This window comes from Gadus morhua, chromosome 12 (assembly GCF_902167405.1).
Source record: "Gadus morhua chromosome 12, gadMor3.0, whole genome shotgun sequence".
NCBI classification, from domain to species: Eukaryota; Metazoa; Chordata; class Actinopteri; order Gadiformes; family Gadidae; genus Gadus; species Gadus morhua.
The window spans coordinates 3,181,514-3,196,880 of record NC_044059.1 but is presented as its reverse complement, the minus strand read 5'-3'; the positions used below and the strand labels follow the sequence as shown (position 1 = coordinate 3,196,880).

The 15,367-nt window shown below is 45.7% G+C and overlaps 1 protein-coding gene across 1 annotated transcript in view; it reads right to left on the bottom strand.

Moving 5' to 3' along the window:
• Positions 1 to 15,367, bottom strand: part of exoc2 (exocyst complex component 2) — a 39,036-nt gene that overhangs the window by 3,466 nt on the left and 20,203 nt on the right. Inside the window, 18 exon segments of the mRNA XM_030373488.1 lie at positions 411 to 552; positions 1,613 to 1,729; positions 3,467 to 3,533; positions 3,670 to 3,725; positions 3,994 to 4,053; positions 4,313 to 4,393; positions 5,217 to 5,278; positions 5,583 to 5,704; positions 6,232 to 6,389; positions 6,554 to 6,622; positions 7,048 to 7,172; positions 7,300 to 7,410; positions 11,803 to 11,851; positions 11,853 to 11,891; positions 11,893 to 11,926; positions 12,969 to 13,068; positions 13,224 to 13,305; positions 14,105 to 14,250. Coding sequence (XP_030229348.1) covers positions 411 to 552; positions 1,613 to 1,729; positions 3,467 to 3,533; positions 3,670 to 3,725; positions 3,994 to 4,053; positions 4,313 to 4,393; positions 5,217 to 5,278; positions 5,583 to 5,704; positions 6,232 to 6,389; positions 6,554 to 6,622; positions 7,048 to 7,172; positions 7,300 to 7,410; positions 11,803 to 11,851; positions 11,853 to 11,891; positions 11,893 to 11,926; positions 12,969 to 13,068; positions 13,224 to 13,305; positions 14,105 to 14,250 — 1,620 coding nt within the window.

The window sequence follows — 15,367 nt, the reverse complement described above, 5'->3', positions numbered from 1 at the left end:
AAATTTTATTTTGGGATTATTGGGATTCAAACTGTTGGTCACGCTTTGAGCAATTACTGAAGACTGAAATTAGACTAAATTATTTATCTGTTGTGAACTAATGATAAAAAAATGATTAATCTATTAATCTGAAAAATATGCAAGGTTGGTTTTATTTCTAACATTATTCTATCAACACAGACATTTACATCGACCGTCTGGCGTTAAAGTTGATTTGCCTCGGGTGTACTGTGGAGTGGGTAAGACTGTTTTATTAGCAGGCTAGTATTGCCTGTTGCCTGTTTTTTTCGGTCATTCTAATCTGTGATCAGAATGAAGTACTCATTTTACTGCAAAAAAAACAAACACCTGGTGTGTCCTGGGCCATGCGTCTCTTCACAGGCAGTTTGGGAAGCCCTGCCCTGGCGTACCTGTAGGTGGCTGGCAGTCCCTCCAGTCAAAGTATCCGGCGTAGATGCCGGGCTCCAGGGAGCCCACGATGGGGTCAGACTTCCTCTGGATGTAGGCGTCAAACAAGGTCTGGTCCAGGTCACGCACCGCCTCCCTGCTGGCCTGCTCCCGCGGCAACAGACAGGGGGGTTAGGGAGCATCAGCGTGCCGTTTGCCCACCGGCTCCCTGTGTGTTAACATTCACTGAGCGCTGGCTCTTCAATGCAGCATAAAGGACGCGCTTGAGGCAAAGACCTTTTCATTCATACGGCTGCCATGTGTGGGAGGAACCCTAAACCATCATGAATGAACCCATCAGGGTTGTGAATGTTGCAGCAGAGCAAGGGAATGACATTAAAAGGATACCTCCATAGTTGCAGGACTGAAACTGCAGCCTTAGGAAGGCTGTGATAGTGATAAAACAAATTGATAAATAAAAAATAAAAAATAAGGAATTCAATAAAACTGCATCCAGATGCATTATTCACGTGACCATCAAATATATTCAAGACCAACTATGTGAGTTTTATTGCATTTGTTCCGCAGCAACCATCAATGAGGAAACAACTGGTGGATATATTTCACTTCTAATGTTGGGTTTGTAGTGCATTGATTCACACACTGTTAAAAGGCAGAGATGGCCCGTTGTTGAAAAATAAATCACACCCTTTGTTATTGTTATCAATCGGTTAGGTTACTAGGTTACAAAATGAAATAAATACTTTCAAATGAGCTTTTACCAGAAGGCAAAACAGACACTCACTTTTGCTGTGCGATTCATCCCCCATTAGTCATAATGTTTGAGTGTGTGTGTTTATATACGTGCAGTGTCAACGAGTGTGTTTTGAGAGAAGAGAAATGGGAGTTGAAGATGAGTGGAAATGAGATTCAACTGACCTTTAGCTCAATGTGACTTACATGACTAATATTTATGCCCTTGCTGGGCAGAGCGATGCCATCTCATTGGCAACATACATGCAGCATCACACAGAGCATTTCCCACCAATCTAAACCAAAGTGATTTCCACGAAGCACCGGTCGCACCACAAGCTCCAAATGCAAACGGCGGGTCAAACCTACAGTCATCACCACAAATGCATTTTTTATCCATTTCTTTCGCTACACAAAACGAAAGACTCAAGGTAATTTGCGGTCAATTCAACCCAATTGATCCCTCACTAACCCGTGTGATCTTCTCTGTGCCTGTGAATCCATGCTTCTCAAAGTGCTCGGCAAGGTTGATAAAGGTGTGTTTCTCCAGGTACTGGCAGTTGCTGAGGATGATCAGCAGACGCTGTTCCTACACACACATAGACAGGAAGGGAAGATGATTCAATATACATCATACAAAATCTATTTTGATAAATAGGTTTTATATATAATATATATATATATATATATATATATATATATATATATATATATATATATATATATATATATATATATATATATTAGTGCTGTCAAGTGATTAAAAATTGTAATCACGATTAATCAGATTAATGTCCTAGTTAACTCGCGATTAATCACTTTTTTTTTCTATTCTAAATATCCCTTCATTTCTTGCTGCTAGCCTTTTAGTGAGATCAGAGAGTGTTGAGAAGGACAGTTAGAAGAGCCGCATTGAATTCAACCCGGTCCACTTGACATCGGGTAGGTGCAGGACAGTGGTAGGCCTACCGTAAAACTTCAATAGCCCAGGGTTTTATTTGTTTCAATCACTGAACTTTCGAACAAAACTCTTGCACAGCAAAGATGGGAAATACTATAACATTTATTATTTAAACCAGTATGAATATTCCTACTGTAAGTAGGCCTATACACATTACCAGGCTATCGAATAACGCCTAAACACACACACACACACACACACACACACACACACACACACACACACACACACACACACACACACACACACACACACACACACACACACACACACACACACACACACGGGAGAATTCCCGGTGGGCCGTTAACGTTTCGGGGCTGTCGGGCTGATTACTGCGGGATAACAATATTGCAGAAAAGTTCCTTGCAGCGCCGTCTGGCAGCCTGAGCTGTGCGCCTGCAACCTCAACAGATGCAACACTCAAACTGTCAACGTCGCAACCAAGTCGATTTTGTCAAGAGGGGAGTAACTGAGCGGCCCCTCCCGAAGTGGTTCACCCCAGGTGGGCCTTGAACTGCGATTGGTCAGGAAGACGTAACAGCTAATGACAACATTGAACTCTCGTGCAGGCTTGAACAGAGTGAAACACAAACACACAATTTTGTGTGGTTCCATACTGCTACACAATAGGCAAATTACAAAGTACCCTGCGCCTAATAAAAGCCAAACTAAAAACGCAGTTCAACCACATAGGTCTCTTGTTTCAAAATTGCCCTAACAGTGGGTGTAACGCCCTTAGACAGTATAAAGTATATTAAAACTGATTTAAGATCTGTGAAAATCTCTGGGTTCTGGCAGATTTTCAGATTTTTCAGCACCAAATAAACCGCTGCTGTAGGCCATAACCCTGGGCCTACTTGTAGAGGTATTTCTGACATCCAAATGTTATATATAAAATGACATAGAAACAAAGTAAACATAAATGTTTCATAATAAACACCACGCTTATGACTTGTGAAAAAATGATTGTATGACTAATGGTCGACTTCATAGTGTGGGTGAATTGCTTTCAGATGACAAACGAAATTGCTTCTCAGAGACAGCCCTAATACAAAGGTTGAATATAAAAAGGGATTGCGGTGAGGTGAGGAATCATGGTGTGCTGTCTGAGTCTCAGACCTTCACAACATGGCCCGGCTGGTGCTGTTACCCCCCTGCTCGAATATGAGACCACGGGAAACCCCCACCTCCATTGACTTCCCCTTACCAGAAACACCAGGCGCCCCGATGTTCCCTGCACCCCTCCCCCACCTTCCTCCGTTGCCCTTCGCTCAGCCTCTGCGTCGAACGCCGATTACACGAAATGCAACGACCAGGAAACACAAACCAAAGCACACTGTTGAGGAACCCCCAGAAACTCACCGGCGTGGGACTGAATTCCTCCTGAGCGCTGCTGAAGGTGTTCGGAGAGGCGAGGTCCATCGACGTGCTGATAGTAAAAACGCGCACACACACACACACACACACAAATGAGTGCAGATTTATTTTGATTGTCATGTTTGTGATTCTACTGCATTCAAATGTACGTGTGAATACAGACAGGGATATACACAGGGGGCACTCACTGGGAACTGTCACTGTCTGTCTTCATACTCAGCTGCTCCATGCAGCTGATGAAGGCCTGAATTTCACACATGGGACGCATTACTCATTTGAATGGAAAGACATCCTCATAAAAGAGCGCATCTTTAGTTTTCAACCAGTCTCAAGAATTAATGAGACCAATTTCTGACTCGCCTTTGTATTAATCATCGAGCGGTAGGTTTTTAATCGGAATCCCCTCAAAAGACTTTGGCTGTGTTACAATCGTAATAGGGCAGCCTTAGCCTCGTTTAACATATGGGATGCCCTGTATGCATGGCTAGGAGGAGGGGGGGCATACGGCCTACCTTCATGATGACCACGCACAGCTCTGATGCACGGTCCTGGGCCAGATCCAGCTGGAGAACCTACAGGAGACACAAAAACAGTTCTACATGGAACAGACACTCTGTGGCATCAGATAAGAGTCGGATGGATGCTTCAGTTTAAAAAGTGACTTGGGCTCCACCCAGCTATTGGGTATTTTCTACTTGCTTCAAAGATTTTGAATCTCTCTTAAATATCATTAAATAGAGAGACGGTTGCTTATGGCGGTGTGAGGATTAACATGATGAAGGCAGGATGATTAGCTGAGAAGATACTCCGAACCATCTGTGGTAATCTTACATTGATCTCCCCAGGTTTGGTTTCCATGGGCTCTGTGAGTGACTGTAGCATCTGGACCACGCACTGCTCAAACTGGGCGGGCTGCACAGGACAGCAGGCACAAAGAACATCAACATGGAGGACATTAATAACGTCTTGCTATCAATATACCACCGATGAACAGAAACAGCAAAGCATTTATCTGTGTAAGGTGTCGGAGTCATAATTAAGAACAAACGTTACTCTTCCTGTTTCCACACAAAACAAACGGTTTGATATAAAGAAATGTCTTGGCCCTCAGCGGTTTAGTTTGCTCTGGGACATTATATTGGAAGGCTATGCATATGTAATGTTGCAACTCAAGTCAATTGCTTTTGCTTTGCCTGTTTTTTTAGTTTTGAGAAGACTCAATAGTAATTTTCATGAATACATAAAAAAAAGGGTATGACCTATAAAGTAGCCACAGTGGTTAAGCTTAAATGTGTTAGTAAGATTTCATTATTGGTAGTTACTTTACAATAAAATGTATGAATTAATAAGTACATTTGTCATAAGAAGTGAAACAATATATCGCTGTCAGTACAGTAAAGATGTTCATAAAACCAAGTGCAAGTACTAACAATCGCTAGGCTAACCCATTCCCTGTGTACAGCAATGATAGCAGCTACTGCAGATGCTACACAATTAAGTACGTACTAATTTCAAAGAAATGCAGCACAAAACTAACATCTAAATAAATCGAGATTATCTAAATTATTTAGATAATCAAAAACATGTATACAACTTATCATGATGTGATGGCAAAGGCATTATTAACTCATTGACTTAGTCAAGAACATCAGGCCTTATTCTAATGTATTCTCTGGTTATCAGGGTTTGCTCTACATCAAACAACAGGTTGACTGTTGTGGTGGAGTGACCTCACCAGGCTGGTGAGTCCCTCATTATCAACCACCCAATCCTCTTTCTCAGCAAGCTTCTTCACATCTGAAGAGGGAAAAAACAAGAACATCCGATCAACTTCCCTTGAAGTCACGGATAAAGTTTCCTAACAATAAACGTGGTTCGATTTTACATTTTTATACGCACAGTGGCATGTACAACCCTATATAAATGTGATTCAAAAAAAGAATAGCCTTTACGACATGGGGTTAATTAATTTTATGTAATATTATATTAACCATTCACTTTTATTATTAACGCTTTTATCAACCAATAGTTCTGCAAGCCACCAGCCGCTGAGGCCTTGTACAAATGATGAAGTATCCGATGCAGGTTAGGCGGCCCTCACCCTCGGTGGTGTGCTGCAGGCTGACCAGCAGGCAGTGCACTCTCAGGTCCAGCAGCAGGTCCTGGATGACCTGCAACAGATCATTGGGAATCTCCAGTGTGGCGAGAGCATCATGGCAACACCTGGAGGGAGAAGAAGTTGGCGAGTGAGTGAGTGAGAGAGAGAGAGAGATGGTTCATTGAGCCATAGTCAGAGAAATGGCTAAATCTAAAGCCCCATAATCACTTAATTCAGGAGAAAACTGAATAAGTGGGTCTTGGTGAACCTTTGAGGGTTATTTTGATCAAATCTAAAGTAATGTTTTAATAATAGGGGGAAATCCCGTTTGAATTCAAGAAGCTCAAGCTCATCTGGTCCTATGCCACCCAATGTTTCAGTTGATCTACAACCTTTATGACTGTAAGGACAGTCATAAAGGACTGCATCATAAACGACTGCTTTGTAAGTAACTTATTTCCTCATAGGCAGAAGTTCTCCAGCTTAAAAAAGACTTACCTACCCTTTAATGACAATTACGAATAATCACAAATAACGGTTCAGTTTGAAAAATATATATATCAAAACATTGCCGTGATGGATGAGGTCAATTGGAAACAGAAAAGCAACTACGGTACATGTCAGTTTCCACGTGGTGGTGGTGGTGCCGTACCTGACGGTGTGGATGACCTGCGTCACCCAGAGGCCCGTGAGCTCTGTCTTGTTCTCCCAGCCCCCGTAGAGACCCAGCTCCCCCGGGGGAAGCGTGGCCGGCAGGAGGGCCCCCCGCACTAGCTTCACCAGCCGGTGGGTCAGTTCCTCTATCATTTTCTAGACACACACACACACACACACACACACACACACACACACACACACACACACACACACACACACACACACACACACACTAGGTTGTGTTTGTTATAGAAACAGGTGATGCAGATAGAATCTGAACATGCTTTGGGAATGAATATGTGCAAAGTGCAACACACCTTAAAATCATTCTGTCTCTGCCGGGCATTCTTCTTGGACCTCTCCACTTGGCCGGACTTCTCTCCGGTCTGCAGTTTCAGGGTGTGAATAGGATCCCAATATGAAAAGTTTAAGTCATAGCAGGATGGAAACAACTACCATTGATTCATTCCAGACAGGTTTGCCACATTATCAGCGTGTCATTATGTTAACGGAATAACTACATGAAACGGTTCCATGATAAACTTCCATAAGCTGCATGAGCCTTTGGTCCCTAACACATGACAGAATGTGTTGGGTTAAGGAGTCTGGTAGTGCCTTGTAGCTTGCAAGGTAGACTGCCTATCGTCTTCAATCCTCACACTTGGCATGAATAGAGTGTCTCATTGAACATACTGATCGTCCACTCATCATATACTGAATAAATATTTAATTAACTCATTCATTCATTGCTTTCCAATTGGTTGAGTCTGGCATGGATTTCTTCACATGAATAAAGACGCTTGGGCCTGACCTCGCTGAAGAGGCTCCCGTTGACGTAGGAGATCCAGAGCTTCCAGAAGTTAGGCAGCTGACCGATGACCACGTCCGACAGCTTCTCCACAAACTGCACCTGTTGGGGGGTCTCAAAACGCCAGGCTGTGGCACGCAAACAGGCACACACAGACAGACCACTTTTTAACAAAAATACATTCTATACAGTATACCTGCTGTGCAGCACAGGGCATTTTTATACCCAAACACAAGTTCTGAAACAGGGACTCACTGCTGGGACGTGGCGTACGCAGGCTGCCCCCCCTCTTCAACGAGGCCGTGTGGCTCATCCTCAGAGCCGAGGGTCGGGTATCCCCGTCGAGGTCCAAAGCCCCAACACCCACTGAGAGAGAGAGAGAGAGAGAGAGAGAGAGAGAGAGAGAGAGAGAGAGAGAGAGAGAGAACTTAATTTGAGAAGTGAACTCGCATTAATAAGATAACATACTTTGGATATCAAATAATCAAATATCTCAATTTCATAACTCCACATTCCTGGTTGAGCCTCGGCAGGCTTTCACACCAAACAGACCTCCCCAGGCACTCCCCACCTCTCTTTATTTGTCTTCTGGTCCGGCCTCTCCTCTGGCAAGCCGTTGAGAGAATGTCCCGCTGTTTCGACCCTGAGACTAGGAGGGTAGGCTAGGGGGGAACTGGTCTGTTTGTGCACACCGGGGTGTCAGCCTGGTTTTTGATCGCCTTCGCTGGGCTCCGGGAAACATCTGACCCTATCCCGTTCACGAATGAGGTGCAGCAAGGCGCCACTAGATGGCGATATAAGATCACACGGTGGAACAAAGCTGCATGGACTTATCCCAACAGCAATTCCCACTCCCACTACCCCGTTCCTTTGGAATGATTCCCAAGAAAATAGCATCTAGAGGAAATGCATTAATGGTGATGCAAAAGTGAAACTCGTACGTCATACTACCCAGCTAAAGAAAAAAACTAAAGGAGACGTGCTACAGTACGCACCGCCTATGTATCCTTATTGCAACCCCAGCGGCAGGCGGCTTCCAGCTCTCCTACACACGAGTTACTCGCACTCATGCACAGCGAGCCGATGAGTCACGTACACTTGTAAATGCACACATTGGGGTTGCAAATATCCAAGCCGAATAGATTTGCAATTACGTTGTTTCTTTGGTGCTCCAGTCACATGCATGCAGATTTGATTTCTGAAGAAACCCCCAAATGAGTCAGGCTAAAGACCATGAGACATTCTCTTCATTGAGGTGCAACACAGGCACTTAAGCGAATGCAGACACACATCACGACATAAGCCCATGCACACACAACCCCACTTGGGGGACAATACAGTCCTCTCATTCCAGGAGCAGTTCCTCTGCTCTTTTTACATGCCCGAGAACTGCTGTTGATCCAGGTGTCGGAGGGCTGAACATGGCGTCCTCCATACTAGCATGTGCATAGATTTAACGTGGGGTTGAACCTACAACGTGCCCAATGTTTGGGTGTGCGACGTCGTTGTGGGTGTAGGTGGGTGTGGCTGGGTGTGTGTGCGCGCTGTGTTCTATTGCAACGAGTATTCTGAATTGTTGCTTGAACTAATTGATCAAATGACATATTTACATATCTCTTTGCTCTTTGTATTTGTGTAAAAAATTAGCCTCTGTCTTTGCAGACTTCCTGGGGCTGATGCTCCTCTGCAGGGTGATGGGGCTTCCTGTTCCCCGTAAGGTCGTCAACCCCCAACACACACACACACGCCATACCTACCTTCTGCTTATACACACACAGACATGCAGATAGGCACACACACATCCCCCCAATGTCATTTGTATACACTATATAATCCAGCGAATAGATAACCACAATTCCTATTCTACCACACACACACGCCTACTTTCTGCTTATATACACACACACACACACACACAGAGATAGGGACACATACATCCCCCAATGTCGTTTGTATACACTATATATCACAGCAAATAGATAACCACAATTATATTCTACCAGGGTTAGGGTTATGACACACACAACACACACACACACACACACACACACACACACACACACACACACACACACACACACCACACACACACACACACAACACACACACACACACCTTAATAATTTGCTAATTGATTGGTAATAATTAACAGATTCACCCCAGAGTAGGACGGGCTGAGCCTTTAAACTGTGACCACATGTTGCTCCGACACAGCGTATCAAACACCGGGATCAGTGTGCATTGACAAGTTATTTTCCTATAGACACAATTTGCCGCTAATTGTATTGACCTTGGCAGGCACGGCGTTGTACAGGAAATCAGATCACCACAGTGTATAATTGGATCGGGCACAGCCAGATTGCCATAACAAGAGTGTGCACGATGGAAGCATTTAGAGACACTTCGGAAGCAACTCCAGGCCCGCTCCACTTTCCTCACATCCCAGATTCAGGATTTACATTGAAACAGAGACAGATGGACCCAGGAGTCAGGGTAGCTAACATGGCTGCAGAACCGGATCTGGACAACACCACCTTATCCTCTAGCTACACCTGCAATGGATTGAATGTAGTGCATACTGCTCAATTATAGAACGAATACATACTGGGCTTTTGTCATCAAGATAACATCTGGCTACATTTATCTGGCCGTTTTCTCTCACAACAATTACAGATTAAGTAAGGACATTGTCCGCAAAGGATGAAAGTCAAAATATATTAATTTGTAAATCCCTTCATCTGCTTTTTAATGCAGGCTTGGGCAGAGGTTTTGCAGATGGTTGTGGAACAAGAATGAAGAACAAGAGGGAGAGAATGCTGGGGGGGAGAAATTAACGCCCTCTGTTAGAGCAGGCGTGGCAGGGTGGTGTGTGTGTGTGTGTGTGTGTGTGTGTGTGTGTGTGTGTGTGTGTGGTGTGTGTGTGTGTGTGTGTGGTGTGTGTGTGTTTGTGTGTGTGTGTGTGTGTGTGTGTGTGTGTGTGGTGTGTGTGTGTGTGTGGTTTGTGGGGTGGGTGGATGTGGTTTCTAATGGTGGGTATCTGTGGGGTGCTCAGGTTGAGGGATGTTCCTGAGAGCGTTTTTCTGTACCCAGGCCAGGGCAGGGTACGCAGAGAGCGGGAGACGGATCGGGGGGAAGAGGGCTGGTGGTGGATGGGCAGGGGGAAAGGATGGGCGAGGAGGGACAGTGCGGTAAACAGCTACCAGGTGTGTATGTGTTAGAGGAAAGAGGGTCCTCGTCTGAGAGTGTGACAAGAGGGCGACAGGAGACAGCTGCTGCAGAAAAAAAACCTGGTGGGAGGGGGGCGCTACCAAGAAGAATGATGAACAAAGACAAGTTGTGCCTCTGCTTGTGTCTGTGCGCGCGTTCGTATGTGTGTTAACATGCTTGTGCACCAGGGTAGGAGATTCACATTTGTTTTTAATGGGCTTTTTTGCCCCTTTGTAATTCATTTTGGGCATTTTTATTACTTCCATTTGATAGAATCTTGGGGATTTATGACAGAAAATTATATAAAACCAGAAAGGCTTTGCAAATCATATATAACTATGTTACGGGGGCATTCAAAGCATGAAGCATAATATTTTTTTAAGAAATGACAAGACAGTGGCATTCATGTGTGTGCGTGTGCATGCATGTGTTTGCGTGCGCATGGGAGCTAGATATGTACAAGTGGCCCACAGAGCCCAAATATATGTACAGTATGTAAGTAAGTATGTAATCTGAAGATTCATTTGACTGTTTATCGTGCCCCCACCAAGGGGGCCTTTCCCCGGACATGATAAGGAGGGTTTGTTTGAACTGAGGCAGCAGCAACAGCAGTGAGCGAGCGCATCAGCACTGCTGATCAATCAACCTGAGCCCCGGAAACTACTGTTATGCCTTAGCATCTGACATGTTTATATTCCACCTCCACTATGTGAGCCAGCCACCCACAGAGCACGCACTCTGCACGTACGTATGAGTCTGTGTGTCAAACTACGGTGTGTGTGTGTGTGTGTGTGTGTGTGTGTGTGTGTGTGTGTGTGTGTGTGTGTGTGTGTGTGTGTGTGTGTGTGTGTGTGTGTGTGTGGTGTGTGTGTGTGTGTGTGTATACAGACATATTGCTAGAGTATCTCGTGGTTCTCTCCGAACAGGACAGTTTTTACATCCACATTTCCCCCCCCTGGTCTGATAATTCAAAGCGAGAAACATCTTAATTGGGATTAATTGTTCCAAATCATCTTGTGCGGCCGCATTCAATGTACATGTGCTGTGCGCATGTGTGTTTGTATCGCGCTAATATGCCAGGCCATGTAACCTAAATCCAAGTTAACCCCCTCCCCAACCACATCAACGCACACACACACACACACACACACACACACACACACACACACACACACACACACACACACACACACACACACACACACACACACACACACAAACAACACACACACACACCACACACACACACACACTCTTCATCTTATCCATTCGGATGTAAGAAAATTAAACATGCTGCGGCCTCTAGCAGCCACAGGCATGGCGAGGGGAAAAAGAGCAAGCGAGCGAGAGAGAAAGGGGGGATGACAGAGTGGGGAAAGGGAGGTCAGAAGAGAACCACTGCAGCAGAATAGCAGCTGGGGTGCGGCACTCTGAGCCAGAACGAGATTCACATGACACTCAACACTGATGAGAAATGCTAAATAGGGACTTTACATTCTGAGGGTGAGTCAATTCCAGTGTTTGTAAATGTGTGTGTTTATAGTAAGTTACCTCTCTGGCCAGTAATGAACTCATCCCTGCAGTTCTGCAGGAGCTGCAGGCATCCACTTATGCTGAGCATAGATGCATTGCCAGGCGGGGGTCCCCTGGAGCATGGAGGTCAGACAGGTACCTGCACAAAAAAAAAACACACAGAATATCAAAACCAATCAAAAAATGATTAAAAAACGCATCGAAAAACGAGGGGCTATGGGTTTCTCCCAACAGAATCTCTTTCCTATGGCAAGACCTCAGGGAAAAAACACATCAAACATCCCATCTCATCGCATCCCAGCCCTAATCATCCCCTCAGCCGATGTTTACGTCCTGGGCATCCCCCCCAGTGATCCGTGGGGCGCAGGGTGAGTCACTCCCAGGGCCTGCGGCTTGGCTCCGGTCGCCTGCCGCAGCAGCCTCTGCTCGCTCAACTCGTTTGTTCCTCGTTAGGGGCCGTCCTTCAAAATCCTTGCGTAGGGACGCAGGCACGCAGAGGCAGTTCTTACAGGCCTGTTGTGCTGCGGACATGTGCCTGGGATGCGTTGCACGTCCATCACTCCACCAACCCACCCAACCCGCCAACCCACTCACGCCACAAGGAGAGTAAACAGGAGCCCCCGTGGGCGTTCATGAGACGCGCTAAATGCGCCGGCATGAAAGATGGGCCGTGCGGTCGATAGCCGCTCTCTCTCTGTTCCCGATGGATCGCTCTCAACAATAATAAACCAGCCCGGAGACCACAACTATGGACGGATAGGTGGGATCGAGAAATCTAGAACGTGAGAGGAAAGTAGGAACAGAAAGACAGAACATGAGAGAAAGAAAGGACCAAAACGAAATGAACGCAGAGAAAACATGAGAAGACAAAGAAACATGCAGCAAGAAGGAGGAGAAAGACAAGAGGGACTGAAAGAACAGAAGGTTGACGGGATCAGTGAAGACCCAGGGACAATGGAAAGGCGGGGTTCAGGAAACAAGAGGGCCTTCAATGGAGTGGTTCTAGGAGTTGTAAGGATTACACTAGTCATGGCCAACTGGGTTAAAAATATGTTGACCGTGCCCTGGCACCAACATGTATTGCCAGGGCCTCAGAAAAGACCAAATGCATCATGAGCAGGGATGTGTGAATATTGTTTCCTTGTTACATTGACGGAGAGAGCGCATGCGTGGCAGAGACACTGATGTATCTCTTCTGGTCGTGGAGGGTGGACGGGGTCTCCAACAGCTTCTCCAAGAGCAGGCTCCTCAGCGCCCCGATCCTCATCTCCACCTCAGCGTACACTTACGGAAGGACACAGGGAGCCACAACAGAGTTTAATGAAAGGCAGGTGGATGTGATCCCTTTTGTAGGTCTTTTGTCGGCCGGGGATCATTCAGGAAGAAACCAGGACAAATTATAATACTGAAAATAATTAACTTTGGTAAAACGGGTTCACCTTTTTTGAAAACGGGCACCTCAGTGTTTCCAAACAGGGATTTGGCTTTCTCATAGTCGTTGATCACCACATCGTAATCGCCCTAGGAAAGGACAGAATTGTGACTGGATATTACAAGCTTTGGCTGGTAAAGACTAGGGCTGAACGATTAATCAAATTTAAACCGACATTGCGATAGAATTAGAACGAGATATGCAAATTGCCAAAGGCTGCGTTTTTTTTTTGGGGGGGGGGTGGGATTTTGTTTCTGTTACTGACTTGGGATCAGTAAGATTCGTATTCATTTTTATTTTACAATTTAATAGTTAAATAAAGGTATTATAAATATCAACTCATCTCAACACATAGGCCTGGCAAAAAGGAATGGAGTAGTTTATATGTGATGCTTCCTATGTTGTGTTATGTTTGTCATACACCAGAAGGATTAATTGCTTGTTTAGTGAATATAAGGGAACATAAGGAACTTTAAAAGAAATCGCCCAATCGCAATATTGGTCGAAATAATCGCAATCGATTATTTCCCCGAATCGTTCAGCCCTAGACCATTAGATATTTTGATCTTTGATTTTTGTACTGCCAAGCAACTGTGATCACCTTTCATTTTAGCCCCTTTAGCCCCCCACCTAATGGATGACAAATATTTGTACATTTCTTTGCCTCAGTGCAATACATTTCCAGGCCATTTAACAAATATTTGGATAACTTTGAAACGAAAATCAAGACCCACAGTGAGAGTCAAATACCAAGTTCTTGATTCACAGGGGCCTTTAAAAGCCTTTGTCATCCCACTTTTGGTGGCAGTTATATTTTCTTCCACAACGCCCCAAGCCCCATTAAATTCTGACCCTGGTGTGCTTAGTTGTGTTTGTGTGTGTGTTTACCTTCTGGATATTGCGCTCTATGTTGAGTGGCAGGTTGAAAAGGAACTTGAACCTCTGCAGGACGTTGAGGGCGTTGCGGGTGGAGTCCGCTTTGTCCTTCCGTCCCAGCACCTCCTGGAACAGAGTGTCTGCAGTGTCGCTCGCCCCTACCAGGCAGAGCAACAGACACATAGAGAAAGACACAGACAGAAAGAGAGAGAGAGACAGAGACAGAGAGACACATACACACAGAGACAGACAGACAGAGAAACACACACAGAGAGATAGACCGACAGAGAGACAAAGACAGACAGACAGAGAGTGAGAGACACAGACAGACAGACAGACAGACAGAGAGAGATACAGACAGACAGACAGAGAGAGATACAGACAGACAGACAGAGAGAGATACAGACAGACAGACAGACAGACAGACACAGACAGACACACAGACAGACGGACAGAGAGAGAGAGGGACAGAGAGACAAAGAGAGAGCGAGCGACAAAAGTGAGTGAGTGACGGAGGAGCCACAGAGTAAACAAGGGGCTGGTAATTGTATGTGTTGGGTGACGGTAGGTGAGAGGAGAGGAGGGAGGGGGGTGGTACTGCAGAAATAACATGGACACCATATTTCCCTCCTGAAATAGGGGCTCTCGGTTTTCCTCCTGATGGTCCAGACTGTCTGACCCAGGAGACAGGCCGAAGCCACAGAGCACCGATATTGACGGCTATCTCTGGACAACCGCCACCTCGGACCGGACCACACTATGCATGCTACGCCTCCGCTTGTGGGTGGCCTGTGGCGGCTAGGGGGGGGAAACCCCCAAATAACAAATTGTTTAAATCAAAACCACCCTGTCCCCTGTAAGGTGAGAGACGGGGCTGAGGGGAAAGACGACTAGTTCACATTCTCGTGCATGGCATTACGACGGAGCTGTCATGAGGTTGCGATTCGGGCCGGGGCACACTGTGGGATTGGCTGATTGGTGTAGAGTGTGTTGTGTGTGTGTGTGTGTGTGTGTGTGTGTGTGTGTGTGGTGTGTGTGGTTGTGTGTGTGTGTGTGGTGTGTGTGTGTGTGTGTGTGTGTGTGTGTGTGTGTGTGTGTGTGTGGTGGTGAGGACCCACATGACTGTGGCGGGTGGGATGAAAAGCCTTGTCCTGCCGGGGTGGTTTATTTACCCTAGACCCAGGGAGGAGAAGGAACCAGCTTTATTGACCCTCCGTTATGGCAGTCACATACAGGGCCATGGATCTGCTGACATGAAGCTCGGTGTGCAGCCAA